Here is a 20,165-nt window from a genome sequence, read left to right on the forward strand (position 1 = left end):
CACGAACGAATGAAGAACGAACGAGGAAAGAATTAGAAAAATCGTAGAAAGAAGATAATGAAAGAGAGGGAAAAGTATTTATAAATACTCTAGGGGCATAATGGTAAAAACGGGGCAGTCATTAATAAAGAGTGCACCGTTATCAAAGCCGTCAATCCCTAGATGCATCCCTAACGGACACGATGCTTGAATAGACGTAACTGTCAGAAACAAAAAGTCGCGAAAATCACGTCGGTTTAAAACCCACGTCTCCTCCAAGAAAGTCGGCTACGAACCCGAGTAAAATACTCGAACCCAAGTCTTAAAGAGATTTTGGGCTCAAGTAGGGGCACTGTTCATACCCTGACCCAATAATAAAGGCCCAGGTCCAAACGAAAGGCCTAGTCCAGAGGATTAAGCCTTGCTGAGCACCGACCTTCGTACTAAGAAGTCGGTCTTGACCACGATTTGCTCTAAAGAAGTCGGGACGGAGCATAGCTGGCAGACAAACACTCATTCAAATGAGTAACTGCCCCTAAAATCTCTCTAACCACTTCATCAAGCCATATCTTAACCTCCCTAAGATAATGGGACAGTTAACACCCTAAAAATATGGCACTACTCCAACGGTGGTTATTGGCTCACACTATAAATACACTGACACTCCTCAGGTATCTCTAAGCCCAATACATTCAAAACTTGCTCACACCCTTGCTAACTTAGGCATGGGAGTGTCTTCGCAGGTACAGACGATTGGGTCGGCCAAATACAGCCCAGTCTATTAATCTCTGGTTACCCACTGTAACAGGTGTTATTCTCAAATGTGGAATTTTTTTATTTAAAACGTGGAAATCGGACCTTCCGATTTGTTTGGGAATAAAAATTGGACCATCTGATTTATAAAGAAAAAAAATCAGACTCTCCAATTTGTGAATTTTTTTAAAAAAATTATAACAAACAAATCGGACTCTCCGATTTAATATTTAAAAAATTTTAAAAATCAAAGTTACAAAATAATCGATAGGTCCGATTACTGATTCCCATATCAAAATAAAACACATACACACACCACAAAAGAATGAAATTGCACAATTTATTTTTCATAATAAAAATTTTTAGCCTAAAAAAATTGTGAATTAACTTTTCAAAAAATTAAAATTTTTTTTAAATTGATGTTTTTTTTGTGACTATTTTTTAAAATGATGTTAAACACACGTATTGTCACTTTTCATAATCCAAAAAAAAAAGAGTAACTACTCCTACTTCCAACGCGGACTCTAAGTAAACCCGAACTTCTACCTTATCTACACTGTTATATAAGCTTAGCCGCCGCCTCCGCGGAGAGGAAGCGAGTGAGGCTGATGGAGAAGGCAATGGTTGCCGGGAAGAGGAAGCTATTGAGACTGATGGAGAACACACAGAGGCATAGCCTACAATTGCTCCACAAGGTGATTGGGTCAATGTTGTATAGTTGTAGGATTTTCAGAAAATAGGAATTTTAGAAATTAGGGTTCTTGATTATACAAAAATTTCTAATTTCTAAAAATTCTAATATGAAATTAGCTTCTTTTTTGTATAAAGGTAGTGTTTTTAGAATTAGAATTTTTAGAACCCTAATCTGGGATTAGTTTTTTCTTTTTTTTTATCCAATGATTCATTGTAATTTTTTTTTGTTGTTTTTCAAAAAAAATGAAATAAATAAAAATTGAATTCGTTCATCTTTTCTCTCCCTCTTTTTTCCATTATTTTCCGTATTATTATTTTTTTTATTTCCGTATTATTTTTCTGCTCGCGTGATATTTGTTCATGATGTAAATTACAGGTAGACCATTCCGGTATGCGTGTATAATCTATGTGTGATGGTAATACGGGTCAATAGATTCCATTTTCCTTCAAAACTTTGAAATCCTGAAAGTCTCTCTATAAGTTATTCTACTATGTCAATTTCTTTTTTTTTTTTTTTCATGTCAGACCCCAGATCTCAAATATTTAAAGCACCCTTTAGTTCAGTTTCCTTTTTTTTTTTCATGTCAGACCCCCAGATCTCAAATATTTAAAGCACCCTTTAGTTTAATGTCAATCAGAATAGCAGATATGATATGAATATTCGTCTTACTGTCTCAATACATTTTTTCTTTCAAAACTCTTTTTATTTGTCTTGTATGGGAAATTTTGAGGAATCTGTATTTATTGACAACTTCGTTAGAATAATACCTCTCAACATATGAAGGACTCTTTTCATGTCTTTATAAATATATTTTTTGGATGTGTCTCTTTATATATGTATTTAAAATATATTAATTATTAGACACATTTACGAATACACTTCCATAAAACACAAATATAAATAAGAGTTGGCAGAAGTTGGCAGATAATATGTTGGTACCCTATATTTTTCCTAAAGAATGTTATATTTTGAAAAGCTATTTAAAATATAGAAGTTAAGCAGTTCAATACACGAGGCACAGAACAGTATTCCCCCGAATTTAGCATCATCGGTGGTGACGACACCTTGCAGCAAAGAACAGTGTTCCCTCCGGTGCGCCGAAGCGGGGATTTTCCCGCACAATTCCATTCTCAAAATCAAATTGCTCTCTTCCCTTTTATTTTTGGTGACTGAAAATTAAAAAGCAACAAAAGAAAAGAAACTTCATTTTTTTCTTCATCTCACCACCCCCGCCACCCCCACATCCTCTGATCCTCCTCTTCCTTCTCATTTTTCTCTTCATGTCACCAACTGGAAATTGTGTTTCAAGTCACCAAGATCAGCTGGGCAGTCCCGTTCATCAGAATAGAGCTGGAAGTTGCAAATGTGGCAGCAAGAAAAAGCCTTGTGTCGAAGGAGAAAGAACTGAGTGAACCCAGATAAAGAAGAAGTTTTAGCAGCAGAGACTATAGCACAAGCAACCAGTAGGGTCGAGATTGTAGCTGAAGATTTGAAGTTTATCTTAAAAGTCAGACTAAATGGGAAAGGAGATTTCGGAAGTCCAGAGAAGTAGGGCGACCCAGAGATGGAGGAAGCACGATGGGGAACAACGTGCCACCGCAGCAATAAACAGAGATTGGAGAAGTGTTGGAATCTGCTACACGTCATGCGCTTGAAAGCTGGAAAAGATCCTTGCATACTTCTTCTTCTTCCTCCAAATGCATACTGTTTCTACTGTTAGTTATTTATTTCAAAGTGGGATTAACACTATTTGGCTTCAGGTTTCAATACTTTGTGTTCTTTTCTTTTGCTGACTTTTTCAAGTATTCTTTTTTTTTTTGCAGTTTAGGGTTTCAGACATATTCAAACGAGTTGCAACTTAAAGTGTTGTCGGTAATGGTTCTATAATTCACGGGTAAGCATAGGATTCTTGCATAACTCAAGCGCCTCGAGCATGACATCAAATTCCTTCAGGTTCTTTCTTTCTTTCTTATAATTTTGATTTGCTTACTAATAAAGTGGAATCTAATTTTGTTGCAAGCAAACTTCTTTGCAAATTCTGAATTGTCTGTTATCCGTCAAAATTTCTTGCCAAGCTTATTGCTATCCATTTTTGTTTTAAATTCGTTTCCTGTGTTTTCTTAAACTATGCAGGAAAAATTGAAAGAGCTTGAGAAAGCAGATAATGTGTATCATTTTATTAATATCTCTGCCTCTTTATTTATTTATTTTTTTGTTCTTGACCATTTTCCTTATCTTCCCTTAGGAGGAACAAGGTGTAGAACATCTCTTCAAACACTTGCAGGATTTTCCAGACAATACGTCACAGCAGTTTGATATTGTGTGCATTCTTTTTTTATTTCCTATCATACCTATTATTCATTTGTTTGTTTCAAGTCATTCATGAAAATTGTGAATCAAATAGGTATCTATTTAGAATCACCCCTATAGTGTTTTGACAAGCCCCAATTCAATTTCTAATTAGTTTGGCTGAGCTAATTACTGCTTCACATACTTGAATTTCATATGCTTTTTAAGTTTTTATTGCTCTGTAATACATTCCATTATCATATATAAAAAGTTCTCATCGTTTCATCAAGTTATCTATTTATTTAAATTCTATTATTTTGGTGACTTTGGTAACTAACTTCATCCATTCTAATAAATCTCTTTCATCAAATCTATAATTGTCCTTTATTTATATATTTGGTCATTTATTTGTGTTTTGGCTTCTAAAGGTTCAAGTTGGAGGATAATCTTTGTACAAAGTTGGCAGTAAATTGAGTGAAAGTGAGCATCTATTGCAGCTGGATTTTCAAAGTTATTTGAAACTTTTGGTTTGAGATTAATTTTGGTTTTAGTTGACTTCTACTTTTTATTTCTCAAATGGCACTAAAATTTGGGATAAGATCAGCAAAGGCAAAACATATCTTGATTTGGCAATAAATTTGGACACTATAACTATAGCCCTTCTTATGAGTGGCAAATTCATTATATATTCCTTTAATATCTTGATTGTAAATATCCTTCATTACACATTTCTATATTGACGAGGCAGAGGATACAATCGACAAAAAAAGGTCAATAAAATTTGTTATCATATCTGTGTATTACAATTTTCTTTAAGATAGGTATCTTTTTAAAATGGAATTTCATCCAAAATGATTGTATATTCAAAAATATTAGAAAATACTAATTTTTTTTATCTTACAATAAAATACATAACAAAAAATGAGTGAAAATAGAGAATAAAAATACCAGATAAAAAGAGATAATACTGATAATTTTTTATCAAGGATCTAATTCATTTAAATTAAGAAAAAACAACAGTAAATATGGAAGAATAATTTGTAACTGATGATGTTATTGCAACAATTGATGAACTCAAAGAACTTAAAATCCCACGATGTGGTTACTATTTTGTTTCATTGTTTATTTTTCATTAGTTGAAATTAAGATGATGGCATTGATTGTTTTTAACCTTTTCTTCCTACTAGGTGCATCTTTGATTGGTTCATTTGTCAAATAAAAAATTCTTGCTGCATTTTCTGTTCCTACTAGAAAGAATTCATGTCATATTTTGAAATACAAGAGTCTGATCTTGAAGTAATTTCAAGACCTTTGCTATTTTTTAAATTTCATTTGATATATATATTTTCTATTTAAGATGCATAATCTATTGAATTTGCATTTATGCATCATTAGGTAAGTACTTTAATTATTCTGTCTCTTTGATAGTGTGATTGTTTGAATTGGTGGCATGTTTTTTGACTATGATACCGAGATATTTATTTCATTTCATTTTGGATTTCATATACAAGATTAAAAAAATCATTATTCCTTCTTTAAATTCGTGTTTATTATGCCACATCTGCCCCTAATGATTCTTTCTGTTTCTGATTGTGTGCATCAAAGTTACTGATTTCATCTGATTTCTTATTTATAGTAGTTCATTTGTGAAATTCTAAGGTGTATTGACTGAAGATATGAGAGATATATCAAGGCATTTTTTCCCCTTCAATCATACTCCAAGTGTAATTAATAACCAAAATTTCTATTTTACAATTCATTCTATTTTAAGCAAGAACTGAGTTGTCACAATATCAAAACAAGAAATTTTTGATGCAGCTTTGTCTTTGGTGCATCTATTCTTTTATAATATTTGTTTTATACATAAAAGAGAATTGTAATCTTACTTTAAATTACTTACATATATCATCTGTCTAGACTGATAATAAGGTAAGTGAGGTGATATAGAGTTTAAAATAGTTAAATTATGTTATTCACCTAAGGCCCCGTACCATCCCATCTAAATTGAACACTGCTAATTGCCATTGTAACTGATGCAATTTTCAATTCTCATGGCCGCATTCAAGTTTTTTTTTTTTTTTACATTTTTGAACTTCTTAAAAATCAGTTTGTTTATTTATTTTTGTTTTGATTGGTGTCGAATGACTAATATGTGATTAATGACCCGGCTTTGTCAGGTTGAGGCTTAATTGGTCACGAACCTCATCTCGCACAACACGTTTAATGAAAATGTTCCATACACGTTCATTGTGTTATGATTTTGAGTTACGGGCTCTGAAAACATTGTTTAAGTGACTAAAGCAAATTATAAAATCTATAAAAAAATATTCTTTTGTTGGTTTCGTGGTTTAGTTGCTAGATGTAGAGGATGATCCTTAGTTGATAAATCCAATGGCTTCTTAAGGTATGCGCTTTTTTTATCTAGAGAACATTGGAGGCTAAAAAACAGGTAGATTAAAGTCCAGATTATGCTTCCAATGAGCTTTAGGTAAATATTGCAAGTTTGTTCTTTCTTTTTGTTTCTTCTTTTTACATTTAGTTTTTGTATATATTTAGGAATACACGCTGAAGCTCTATTCTTGATTATAGAGAAGTTCTCCGCAACAATTAGTGCGTCCATCATTAGTTTAATTAAAATGGAGACATCATTTGGAAGATATGGCATAAGGGATTTTTTTGTTTAGTTTGTGTATAATTTTATATTTCATGAATTATGTTCTTTTGTTTCTAACTTACCAAGTGACTACAAGAAAGAGTATGTTAAACAACAATGTTAAAAGAATGGAGTTAATTTTGAGGGTGTTTGGAAGTTTTTAATAAGTTAGAGTTTAATAAAATGTTTGAAAGAATTAAATTAATTATGGAGAGAATTTTTTTATTAGGAACTAAAAGAATATAATTGAAATAGAACATGTAGAGTGTGTTTAAAATAATTATTTTGTCCTTTAACTATTACCACTAACTCTTTAGTGAGGATAATTTTGGTAATATCATAGTTCATGAGAATATAATTGAAAATTAGACCACTTTTTGTATGATTTGATTTAAACCGAATCATGAAAATTGAATTCTTACTAGAAATCAAATTTGCGTTACTTTTTACTACTTAAGTATAAAAATGAATTCTAACACTAAATGAATTGAAATCACAATGGTATTATTCCTATTATCACTGTATCTACAAACAACACTAAATGAATTGAGTATTATCTCTATAATATTCTTCATGTCTTTCTTTTTTTTAATTAAAATGATTACAAGTTATTTTAAATTTTACAAATACTTTAAAAATAATAAAGATGATTGTTTCTTTTTCATACTAAATAAAATAACCAACAATTCTTTATATTCACGTCATTCTAATTATGTGTTGCCTGCGCATCGCGCAGGTATCATGCTAGTAAAATAGAAAAAGTACATTATTGTTATCTCTGTTGAAGGATAATTATATTTTATTCTAATATATATGCCATTTAGTTACATAGTTTAAATTATTAAACCTTTGAATCAACCATTATGATACTTAATCAATATATAAAGTGAAAAGTATTTTAATCTCTCCAATTAATAATTTTAGCTTTGAATATGGAAACAAAAAATTTCTTTTATAGGACTTCAGTTAAATAAGACTTGGTTAATTGGATTTTTAATAAAATTATGCTACCTGCATATTAAAAATGGAAAAATATAGGGTTCATAAAAAATAAAAAATACATAAAAGAATTAAGAACACAGAAACAGAAGAAGTGAGTCACCAAAAAAAAAAGAAACAGAAGAAGTGACGAGGCTGTGCCGCGACTTTAGTCTTGCGGTCGAATTTCGTCACTCGCAGTCGCCGGCGTCTCCAATGTCCGGTAACTTCCTGCCGCCGGTGCAGCTCACCGCAAGCGGCCGTCCGGTTCTCCAACGGAACGAAGTCGAATGCTTCTATCTCTCTTCTGTGGACCTTATCTCCGAAGACGAACCCACCAACATCCCCTTCCCTAATCTCAAATCGGGCCTCCTTATCCTTACCAGCCACCGCCTCCTCTGGATTTCCGATTCTTCCTCCTCCGAATCGACCGGCGCCTTTGCCGTCCCCCTCGCCGCAATCTCCCACATTTTCTCCCACAAGAAGTCCATCAAGTCCATGTTTGCTTCGCCGAGGATCCGCTTCCAGCTGTTGCTGACGCCGGACGGTAGGGTTTCGGGCCACGGTTCGAGATCGGTGGTAGCAACGATTGTTTTGAGGGGCAAGGGGGACTGTGATGCCTTCCTCGCCAAGTTTTGGGAGAATTGGCGCACCAGGGCCTGGGAGGATGACGGGCCTGTTCCGGGCTCCAGTTCGAATTCAGGTTCGGCTCCGGCTTCGAGTGGTATTTATTCGAGCGATGGGACTGTGAGGATGGTGGGAGTGGCAGGGATACTGAGGAAGGAGCAGGAGATGTGGGAGAGTACTGATAAGAGCTTGCAGGATGCATTTCAAGATTTGAATGCTCTCATGGTAATGTGTTTCATGTTTACTCAGATATTTATTGGATTCTGTTGTGGTAGCTATTTAGGATATGGTGTTTCTTTCATATTGTTGACAAATTCAATTTTAGCTTATAGGATCAAGAGTGGAAGGATGACAAATTGGATGAATTGAATTCTGTTTTACCAAACTATATAGATGTTATGTAAGCTTTTGGGTAGTTGTGATCATGGGTTAGTTGGATTTTGATCAGGATTCAGAAATGTGTTAGTTTTCTTGAATTCTTGTGTTTATCATGATTAGATTGATTTTGATGCAATTTCGGTTGAAAGGGTTTTATCTTACCATTTAACGATATGCTTCTGCTTGCAAGTCTTTCAAGGTAGTAGTTGTTGATGTGGTGATACATGTATAGATGTCTTTGTGATATGTTTTTACACGAACAACCACTAAGCCTTATCCCATGATAAAGTGACGCCATATGTTCTGTACAAATTGTAGCCAGGTTTGAACCATTTATATTTAAATCTCCTCTTTTAATAAGGTCTCTTCTACCTCTAGTTATAGAACTACCCTCCACCTGAACATATATTCATTCCACCAAAGTGCTATCATATTTGCTTGGCATAGATAACAGGAAATATTCGATAATGTTTTTATTTTGTTGGGAAGGTATTCTAAACAATGTTTTTCCTATAACCTTAGCTGATCCTGCTGTTGGAAATGTGTTTCTTTGTTATTTGGATCTATTTAATGAAAAGAAAACATAACTGATTTGATTGCAGAGCAAGGCCAAAGAGATGGTAATGCTAGCAGAGAAAATGAGGCAAAAACTTTTGTCTGGCTCAACTTCTCAAACCAATGCATCTAATGATGAGGAGATGGGTACGAAGGAAGAGATGCAAGATTGGTTGTTGAGTGTTGGTATAATATCCCCCGTTACCAAAGAGTCTGCGGGTGCTATGTATCATCAACAGTTATCCCGTCAGGTTCGCTTATCTTTTCTTCTCATTTGCAAAATTGTTTTCTAATCATCAAGATGCGTTGAAAATTCTAAGACAGACTTTAAGATGGATTATTATGTTAACATTTAAAAGGTTGATTTGGTGTTGGGGGGAAAAAATCAGCATTGTTAATAAGATTCCCAGTTATTATTTATGCTCCGACAAGTCACAGTTCAACATATTTATCATGGAGACTAGTTTTATTTTCCTTTTTCTTTTAAAGGAAAAAGACAAAATTATAGGATTGGAGTTTTTGGGATTTATGTTGTTTAGTAATATTTGAAAAATTATTTATTTTCTGAATATGATGGTGGCATTTAAGTCTTGCTCGTATAGCAGGACTATTGAAATGATATCAAGGGAAATATTAGGAAGTAAAAATACTAGACATTTAGGCATGACATGAGTGAAGGCAGCTAAAGGTTGGAATAGCATCTATCAATCAGTCGACATAATACATTAATATCCTCTTAATGCATACAAAATAGAGTAATTTACACTAATTTCTTGTGATTAGGCAATATTACTCTCAACACCCTTTTGTTTGTAAGATTATACACTAACTCCCCGTGAGATTTAGGATATACAACACTCGGTATTCTTGTATTTTGTAAAATGTGATACTAACATCTCTTATAAACATGACATTGACCTCTCCTGCAAGGAGTTACTTGTGCACAAATCAAAGGATATCATGTGTATTATCACCTATCCTCATTGGATGCCATTTACTCATGTTGCAGTTTGACATAATGTTACTGTATGACTCAAGCCTGGAAAAACAAAAAGTGGGAAAACAATGGTGATAACTGAGTTGTTAGTTTCGATATTTTGCTAATAAATTTTCCTTTAGGCTGTACTTTCATATCATTCGATATGAATTTCATATTGGTTTAAAAGTAGTGGGAAAAACAATGGTCTCTGCGTCTTGTTAATTCGACGGATCTAATTAATTTTACTCACTCACTTGACTAGCTGTCTTTTGTTAAATTTGTATTTGATAAAACTATTCCAATTCAGAACTTGTAGAAAACTCCAGCCTGTGGAAAAAAACATGATTTCTTCTAGCTGTACTTTTTGTTGTTGTATTCTAATCTGCTTGTGCTAATACTTAGTTGGCAGATTTTGTCAAAGTTCCACTTGAGAGAGCTGGAGGAATAGTCAATCTTATTGATATTTATTGTCTCTTCAATCGCGCTCGTGGCACAGGTTCTAATAATATTTCCCTTCTTTGCTTCCTTGAATTGGTTATGCCTCTAGTTTTACATTTTTGAACTAATTCCTCGCTTGTTTTGGTTGTCTAATAAACAGAGTTAATCTCACCAGATGATTTGTTACAAGCATGTTCCCTGTGGGAGAAGTTTGATGTGTACGTAGTATGACATTGTCTTTGATATTAATAACTTAAGTTCCAATGCATGATAAAGTGAAGTCATAGTGTAGGCATGGGTAGTAGCTGACTTGAATCAAACTCCTTGTATTCTACCTTGTTTGATTCTATAATTTAATCCTCTTTTTTGTCATCTGTACTTCCATTCATTGATAATCTTATTTAATTATTTCAGCCCCGTGGTTCTACGCAAGTTTGACAGTGGAGTCATGGTAATACAGAATAAGTCCCACAGTGATGAGGAGGTTAGTTCATTTATCTTTTTGGTTTCCGGTCAGTTTTATATCTCTTTTAGGTTTGATGTTGTTATTACCTTTGGAAAACTAATTCTTCTCCCATCTAGTGAGGGCATAATCGAGAAACATAAGGAAGTAAGATGATTAAAAAACAAGGAAACGGAAAGTTATGTTTTTCAGAATTGAAGTTCCCATGAAATATTCTGGAGATGGATTTTCTTCTTCTGCTCCACCTTTATCCTTGCCTTCACTCTTTCCAGAGATTATTTTAGCTTCAGGCCATACAAAACAGGGAAAATTTAAAGGCCTATGCGTTGCTTATTCTCTTCCTTGCATTGTGAAGTAGAACTTGTTCTCATTTCATCTTCCTGCATTTTGGTTTGCCTTACTATGTTTTCTCCCTGTTTTTGTGGTCTTTTCTAGTATTGGATGCTTCCATGTAACTCTCGAAGTTTGTGGCCTTAAGAGCTTTTGTTTTGCTTGCAGTCTTGGACTATGGTAGCTGAAAATAGGCAGGGTTTGCTATATAAATCAAAAGCACCATATTTTTTTATTTTTAATTGGTAATCATAAGCCATGTTCATGTTCAAACCATAGCAGCCATCACTGTTCCTCGTGCATAGATATTTTTTTATTTTTTTGTATTTCATCATGTGGTGGATGAAGTCATGTCCTTTCGTTGGTATCTTTGCATTAGTGATTTTACCCAAAAGTTTCCCTAATTCTGCGTTGGTAACTTAACATTTCAACTTCAAATGTCTGCTGGCTTTATATATATTGGATAAGGTTTCTTTAATTTTTGTTTCTCTCTCTGTTGTAAACAGATAAGGCCCCTTTCTAATGTTGTCAATCTTCATTCACGTTTTTGTCATTTTGACGTCAACCTCATCTTATATTAAAAAGGTGGTTAAGTTTGACTTAAGCAAGTATGATTTGGTGTAGGTTTTCACTAAAATCAAGGTGCTTGTTATGAAGCCTGATACTCTTCGGGCTGGGATAAGTGCTAGTGATGCTGCAAGGACACTTGGAGTTGCCCCAGCAATGGCGAAGGAGCATCTTCTGTCTGCTGAGAGCAAGGGTATGGTAGTGCTTACTACTTCAATAGTTTTAGCAAGATAACCGTGTTCTAACTCGTGATCTTGGTTGAATCTTTTCAGGTTTGCTATGCAGAGATATAAGTCCGGATGGATTTCGTTTCTATATTAACCTGTTCACCGAGATTGATCGAGATGATTTGCATTTGTAAGGAAACCATCATGCTTGATATGTTACTATTCTTTTCCTGGGTTCTCATTGGACTTCAGTTTGTTGCATACTATTTTGTTGTTTGATTCAATTAAGCATAAGTGGTTTTGTGATATGCTATTTATGCAGAGTTAAAGATCATGGAATATATGCCACATGGGTAAGGGCAAACCATGCACCTCAATAGAATTGCAAGCTTTGATATGTTTCAATTTAAGGTACATGGAAAATTCATAATAGAACCTAAACTGTTGTAATGCCATTTTGTTTCCATCACTGTCTTTTCTAAGCTGACATTTTTTGGTTTCGGATGATCAAATTTACAGGTTGAAAAGTTTCTTGAGACAAGGTTGTTATCAATAGAACACTGACATCTGCACAGGACACGACAAAGCGGATTTGTTACTTATTAACGATCCAATTGATAGCTGAAGCAGCAGTTTTTGACAATCCCTGCAAATTGTACCATAGTGTAGAATTTTCATAGTAGTAGAGTGGTTTTGCAATTCGGAAACATTGTTTTTTTTACATGCTGTCAACCTATAAAATAAGAGATAAGAGATATTTCAGTTCCGGGAAAAAGGATAAAGGAAGTAAATAAATAAATTATTGCACAATATGGATTCTACTAGGTTAGATAAAACTTGGAATGAAAGGTTCGTTAAAACTTGACAATCTTTGTTTATGATCTTATAGAAAATGCATAGCATCAACGTGATTACTTTTTAATTTTTAATTTTTAATTTTATTTTTGTAGTGATCCAGATTACTAAGTAAAGGCTGCCACTGATGATTTTCTTATTCTTTGAATATTCAAATTTTAAATATTTATTACTAGATTAAAACTGGAAATAACAAAGGAATTATGATCAACTCATTATAAAGGTTTTCTTTTTCCACTAGTCATAAAAGATAAACACAAACAATGGATTTTGGAAAATTTTCTCATCTTTCTTACCCATGTTATCTCGATGACCGTTGATCATTCTGATTCTGAAGGTGACCCCTCTTTTCAATAGTGCATCTGAATAGTCCATTATGATTCCTTTTTACAATACATTTACCAAGTAGTTTAGATTGTTCTTTAGGATGTGCTTTCTTTTAAAAAAAAAATTAATTAATTGATCTTTTTTTAAAATAAAAAAAAATCTAATGTGATTTTTCTCTTTAACATTAATGGAGCTTTTGGGAGCTCTTAAAAAAATTAAACTAATTGAGTATGTAACTACATATTCTATTGAAAGTCTCTCTAATAGGGGGTTGGTACTGGAGATGAAGAGAAAAAGAATATTAATTTTACTTGTATTTATTTGTAAGATATATAATTATTCATATACTATTATCTATTAATTTTAGTTTTTTCTAATAAGTAATTTTATGACATCATAATTTTTATTGACGTTAATAAAAATCACTCGTTTAAATTTTTAGAATAAGTAATTCCGTGACATTTATATATATCTCTATACATTTATCTAAATCAAACACAACCATTGAAAATTAATAACTATATACTTAAAATTATATGCCAAATGAAAAAATGCCATCTAATTAAATCTAAATTAAAAAAAATCTAAGAGAAAGAATAGTGTTTACTTGAGATCAATCATGCAACCTACAATATCCTGATTCCCCATAAAGCTGTTTTTATACTTTCTTTTTCATATCTTCTTTCTTTTCTTTGTGGGGTCAATGGTCAGCCTTCTCTTAACACTGCTTCCTTCCACTTTGTAACTATATGCTCTCTTTTCACCACTCACTCATATCACATCACAATATTATTAAATCTCTAAAGTCAATTTAATTTGACAATCCAATAATAATAATTCCTCATATCTATGTGTGTGTGTGTGTTTGTGTTCTTTTGCAGTCAAAGTTATTCCTTCTTTAACCTGAACATTCTAACTATTTATGCTTACTACATACTGTGTTTTCTATCTGCTTTTGATGAATGATGATGAATATTGCACTCTGATGCAAAGCTTAAAGTGTTTTCCCCACACTTAGATGGTACATTTTTAATCTTCTTATTCCATGGAATGCGTACCCATATATATATTTTTTAATTATTTAACCAAAGTTTCTAAGACTATGTATATTATAAGCAATATAATTGATACTTTTAAAAGTTAAACACTCAAATTGGTTCTAATAATTTTTTTATTATTCCAAAAATTATTCTTATTGGATAAATTGTTTTTTATTTTTTTAATAAAATGTTTAATATACGTGTTAGATAAATAAATTTCTGATAAATTTTATTATAAAATAAATAAATTTTTAAAAAATCATTATAATAAAACAAATTACACTAACTTTTTTAATGTTTTTGCAAGAAGTTGCATGTGAGAATGACTATAGATTAATTAATAGTCATTTCTTTGAATATTTTCTCAAAATAAATTCGAGGGGTAAAATGGTGTAAAATAAAGGCAATAAACTTTTTGTTATATATATTTATATACAAACTTAAAACTTTAGTTTGTTTTGTTAATAGGAACAAAGTGACAAATTGATGCCATATATATATATATAGGTGATTGCTATGGTGCCTAAAAGTGTTTGTCTAACTTACTAAAAAGGATTAAAAATTAATATTTAATTTTAAAAATATAAAAGTAAATAATTATTAAATATTTAAAAGTTGCCATAAGAAGTAAATTAGACAAAAATTAGGCATCAAGTTATAGGCACCATAGAATTTACCATATATATATATATGCCAAATTGTTAAGAATAATGTATTCTCCACTTGATTTTTAAGGAAAAAAAAATCGTATACCAAATTTTTGGCTTCTTTATTATATACCAAATTAGAAATCAACGATAATAATATATAATAATGATGAGCATGATGGTTTGTGCCAACTATATATGTTCATTGTTACACACAGATCAATGGTGTATTATTGGCTAGTATCTGAAAAAAAAATTTTAAAATCCCACTTTAATAAAATGGTACACAAAGTTACATATGAACATGAAAGTGATGTGGGTCTCTAATTTCAACTACATGCATGAAATGATGGCTGGGGACCATAATTAGGAGCAAAGGAGCTTCATTAATTATCTCATGAAATCCCTTAGATTGAGGATATGATGATATAGCATGCAACAAACTTCAAAGTTACGTCAAAAACGGTGGAATAATATGAATGTGTAAAATTTATGGATGGGCATATATATAGTATTGAAAAGTTTTCAAGTGTTCCATTTACTTTATTGGAACTTCAATGTTTTATGTATGATTAGGTTGTAAGTTAATTTTTTGTCTTGTAATTATTTATAAAAAGACAAAAATAACCTTTCAATCATTAAAAAATAAAAAATAACACATTTAGCTTGAAAAAACATAGGTACATTGCTACACACTAAAACAATGTACAAAAATTTTATTTCTTTATTTATTATAAATTATATTGTCTGTGAAGTCTCATAAAAAAAAAAGAGAATTTTGTTTAGAAAATGTTTAAAAATAAAATTATTTGCAATAATGTGAGGTAAACTTATAAAAATAATCAATTTATTAAAAGAAATAACACTTTTTTATATTTCAAAAATTATATATATCATGTTATTTTATATTGATTAAATAATTATGTATTTATTTTATATATTATTTCTTAATTTAAGAAGTTATGATTTATAGAATTGGCACATTAATTTTAATTGAAAAAAAATTATAAACTTTAATCTTATTTTGTACATAATACATGACAAATTATTAAATTTAATATTTGTAAATATAATAATATTATGTTGCTACAATTTACTTTTTCATTGCTAAAATAAAATTATTCAATTTGAGTAATTTATTTTTTATTTTTAAAGGTATAAATTGTAATTATTAATTATGATCAATGATATGCCTAGTAAAAAAATTAATTAAAACTTATTTTACTTCTACTTTTTTAAAATCAAGGTATTACTGATATTTTAAAAAATCAAATAATTTAATTTTTTAGTGAATTTTTTTCTTTTAAATGCATCTAAATATATTTAAAATTTAATATATTTTATTATTTTAAAAAGTGTTTTTTCACCCCAAAAAAATCTAATCCAAATAAATACTTTTTTGAGTAATATTACATATTCAAATCTTTTTATGAACCAAGTCTAACCAAATTAAATTATAAGACTTAGAATATATTAGCTATAACTGATTTTTGTTATGTTAAACTAACTTGGTTATACTTGATTATAAGTAGATATCCTTAACTTACAAGTATAAGCAATTAGTTAATATAATTTAACAAAAATAGATTTAATATTAATTTTAAATTTTTTTTATTAAATAGTTTCTTATATACAAAAAAAAATTAATTTATTATAGCTTGACAAAATTCACGAGCCTATAATTCTAACTTTTTTTTTAATTTGACTATAGATATCTTTCACCTAAAGATGTTCATTTATGACTTAATATTTTAATTTTTTAATAAATATTTTTCACCAATAGTATTAATGATGCACAAAATTTATTATTTATTTTTTCTATCAATTTCTTATTACTTATTTATTGTCAATTTTTAAGTTATTTCTTGACAAGTCCTACCTATAAGACTATCCATACCACTATCTTATATCATAATTTAATTAACAAGAATGATGAGATTAGTTTTTTTTCCTAAGACTTATCATTAATTAATTAATTAAAAAATATTTTAATAAATTTATTTCTTTAATTGATGAATATCAAATAAAATTAATTTATTGTGAAATTCTATATTATCCTAAAAAATTTAGCACAATAAATTTAATACTTATATTTTAAAATTAAATGAGTTTAGTTGATAAAATTAAAATATAAGTAATATTATTCTTGCACAAATTTTTATTAATATTATTATAGTAATACTTACTTGAGCAATTAAATTTAACTTATACTAATATTAAAATGGTCTTTTTATCCTTTTTTTCATTATTTTTTAATTTTATCTCTTTTTTAAATAACCTAATAAAAATAGATTAATATTTAAAAAAATTAATATTTAAAATTTTAGAAAATAATATGCATTTAGTAAAATAACATGTATTTAATATAATAAAAAAATTGAATTAAGTAAGTACTATATATGTACAAGAAAAACAAAACTAAATTATAAAATAGTATTATTTTATATAATAATAATAATATTTCTGTAAAATAAATAGACAAATAAAGTATATCGTGCCAAAGGAAGTCATCTATTTTAGAAAAACGAAAAAGAGGAAGAAAAACTAATAGAGAGATAAAATGATCAATAAAAATTGGTTAAAAAAAAAGAAAAGTAAAAGGTGTATTAAAAGAAAACTAACACAACTCATGAACACAAGTGCAAGATAGTAATTTCTTCATTTTTTTCATGGGCTAAGGAAACAACTTGTCTCTATTTTATGGTGTTCTCCAAAAAAGCAAAATCACTCAATGTATTTCTATTCAATCTTATCCTTCTAATTATTTTATTATATATCTTAATGCTAAAAAAGAATAGAATAGCAGTGTACCAAAAAAATACCGTGGTACATGTGAAAACCTTCCTATAGTATTATGTTACCTATAAAATACGGATATTGTGTTGAGTTATGGTGTCTCCGTGTCAAACACATTTTAGATATGACAATTATCGACATTCGTTTAACACGCGTATTTATTATATTCAATCATGTCTTAACAAAAAATAAAAAATTCTTTTTGAGATACATTTAGACAGACCTAAATATCATCACGTGTTAACGTATCCAACTTTATTCTTAACATGTATTTTTAAAATAAATTTAAAAATAATATATATTATTATTTATTATAACAAAAAATATTTTAAATACTTTATATAATTAAAATAAGATATTAAAAAAATTAATGTAATTTATCTTTTAGTATCAATAAAATATCAAAACATGATAATATTATAATTTTTATGAGAGAAAAAGTAGGACATAATTATGCCAAACCCTTATTACTATTATTAATTATTTGAGCATTATATCTTAGTTGCTAGCTATTTGAGGGAGGGGTAATTAGTGAGTGTATAGTGTCTAGGGTTTTAACACTTTATAGTTTATATTATCTAGTTCTTGGATAGTTTTTATGATAAGGTAGTGAAGGAGAAATCTGATTAATTATTGTATCATTAATAATATAAATACTCAACAAATCTCTCCGATGATAGTGATTAGAGGAAATACAAACCCTAATTTTTAACCAAGTATACATTAAGGTTTCGTTTTGATAAACGTCTCACCATTTATTTATATTCAAATTATCCATATATATATCCCATTTCTTCTTATTCTTTTACCTTTCTTTTATTTTTATTTTTTCTGGCTAGTAATCAACTTTTTTTTTTCTTTAAACATTCATCACACCCACATTATAAAAAGAAGAGAAGGAGAAGAATTAGGAGGAAAAATAAAAGATCGATCGTGACATGCATGTGACCAAGCAGACTTTATGTTCCCCGTTATTACCTCCTATATATATATCTCTATATATAGCTATATTATTTTATCTCTACTTCTTTATTCTTTGTTGAATATTTTCTCATCCTATAATAATTAATGATCCACTAGGTAGCTAACTTTTTCGTTTTTTCTTTTTTTTTTTTTATTTCTTCTATCTTTTCGGACATTCGGTGATATATATACTTTTTTTTGGTTAATAATCATGTTTAGGTCAAGGAGAGACATTTTAAGCCCTAATTGTAGTGAAAACATAATTTGGGTCCCACTATTAGACATGTGAGGTCGGCCATATATGCATGCATGCTAAAGTGTTCTTTAATCATTCATGCAAATTAGTTAAAAGCTTAAATGATAGTGGAGTTATTTAGGTCCAAAATCACATAATTAAATGGAATTAATTAATTAATTAACTATTAATTATTAGAACTATTTGTCATTGCTTTCTCTATTGATGAATAATCTTGGAGGAAAAATATATAGAAGTGATCGTGATAGAATATACTCTTTAGCAAACATATAAATTTAATTAATTTTTTCAATATTAGTTAAATTTAAAGGAGCATGTAAAATTATTCTCTTATTAATTAAACCTTTTATGGTTGTTCACTTCTCTACTTGCTTTTTGTTCTTCATTTGATATGATTTGATGAAAAATTTAATATTATTTGAATTTAACTAAAATATTAAAATTTGTTAAGAATGTGAATATTTGAACTTTTTCTTTTTAATATTGTATTAGTATGGATAAAATTCTTTATGATGAATCAAACTGTCTGTTAAACACTATTATGGTCATCTACAAAATGTTACTGACGTTTTGTGTTTTTTCAATTAAAATAATATTTTTATTACAAAACGTTAGTGACTTTTTTTCTATTCTATCATAATAAAAAATTTTTTATTACAAAACGGCAATGACATTTTGTGCTATCACCACAACCATATAGAACACTAAAATAATCAAATATTTTAATATTTTACATTTAAATTATTCATATATAAAAATTTTAGCCTGAATATTTAGGTGCAAGATAATTATATATATCTCAGTTTCTGATATTTTAGCAAAATTACTCAAGGTTTATAAATATTTTATCCAATCGTATTTTAATAAAAAATAAAAAAAATTTCTAGACACACTTAAATACCATTATATAACGTGTTCAATCTTATTTTTAATATATATTTTTTAAATAAATTTAAATATAGTATATATTATTATTTCTTAAAATAAAAAATATTTTAAATACTTAATATAATTAAAATAAAATATTAAAAATAATTAAAAAATTAATTTATATTTTAATATCAATAAAATCTCAATTTTCTTAACAATCATCTTAATCATTAATGAATAATAACAATTTTATTTTCACTCAAAGCATCATTCTCTCGTCTCTCTTTGTCTTTCTTGCAATACAAGAAACTGAAGCTTCATTCTTGAGTCCCATTTTATCACACTCTTCTTTCAATCTAACTAGTTTACAAAATTAGACACTATCATTTAAGATTAGGTGGAATATAATATACATGAATGATTGAATATACCACTAGTTCTGGTTTCATTCTTTTGTATCTTGTCTCACAAAAATGGAAGGATCTCTTTTTCTTTTTTCCTCTTTTTTTCTACGTAAGTCGCATGGATGACTTTAAGAAATTAAAGACATAAAGAAATTAA

General features: G+C 29.5%; 1 protein-coding gene across 1 annotated transcript; it reads left to right on the forward strand.

The window, feature by feature from the left end:
- Positions 1-7,453: 7,453 nt before the first annotated feature.
- LOC130932425 (vacuolar protein sorting-associated protein 36) lies at positions 7,454-12,772 on the forward strand. Its single transcript, XM_057861748.1, has 9 exons — positions 7,454-8,198; positions 8,954-9,157; positions 10,288-10,381; positions 10,484-10,541; positions 10,738-10,807; positions 11,741-11,876; positions 11,956-12,040; positions 12,173-12,261; positions 12,370-12,772. Exons 1-8 carry the CDS (start codon positions 7,563-7,565, stop codon positions 12,228-12,230), a joined length of 1,341 nt encoding a protein of 446 aa, XP_057717731.1. The 5' UTR covers positions 7,454-7,562; the 3' UTR covers positions 12,231-12,261; positions 12,370-12,772.
- The last annotated feature ends 7,393 nt before the right edge of the window (positions 12,773-20,165 follow it).

Source organism: Arachis stenosperma, chromosome 6 (assembly GCF_014773155.1).
Source record: "Arachis stenosperma cultivar V10309 chromosome 6, arast.V10309.gnm1.PFL2, whole genome shotgun sequence".
NCBI classification, from domain to species: Eukaryota; Viridiplantae; Streptophyta; class Magnoliopsida; order Fabales; family Fabaceae; genus Arachis; species Arachis stenosperma.

What these genes read in the sequence shown, in the direction of transcription:
- LOC130932425 (XM_057861748.1), top strand. Translation starts at nt 7,563, where the DNA reads ATGTCCGGTAACTTCCTGCCGCCGGTGCAGCTCACCGCAAGCGGCCGT. An exon ending in CAATCGCGCTCGTGGCACAG is followed by an intron (nt 10,382 to 10,483) that starts GTTCTAATAATA and finishes TCTAATAAACAG; the next exon opens with AGTTAATCTCACCAGATGAT. An exon ending in TCTGTCTGCTGAGAGCAAGG is followed by an intron (nt 11,877 to 11,955) that starts GTATGGTAGTGC and finishes GAATCTTTTCAG; the next exon opens with GTTTGCTATGCAGAGATATA.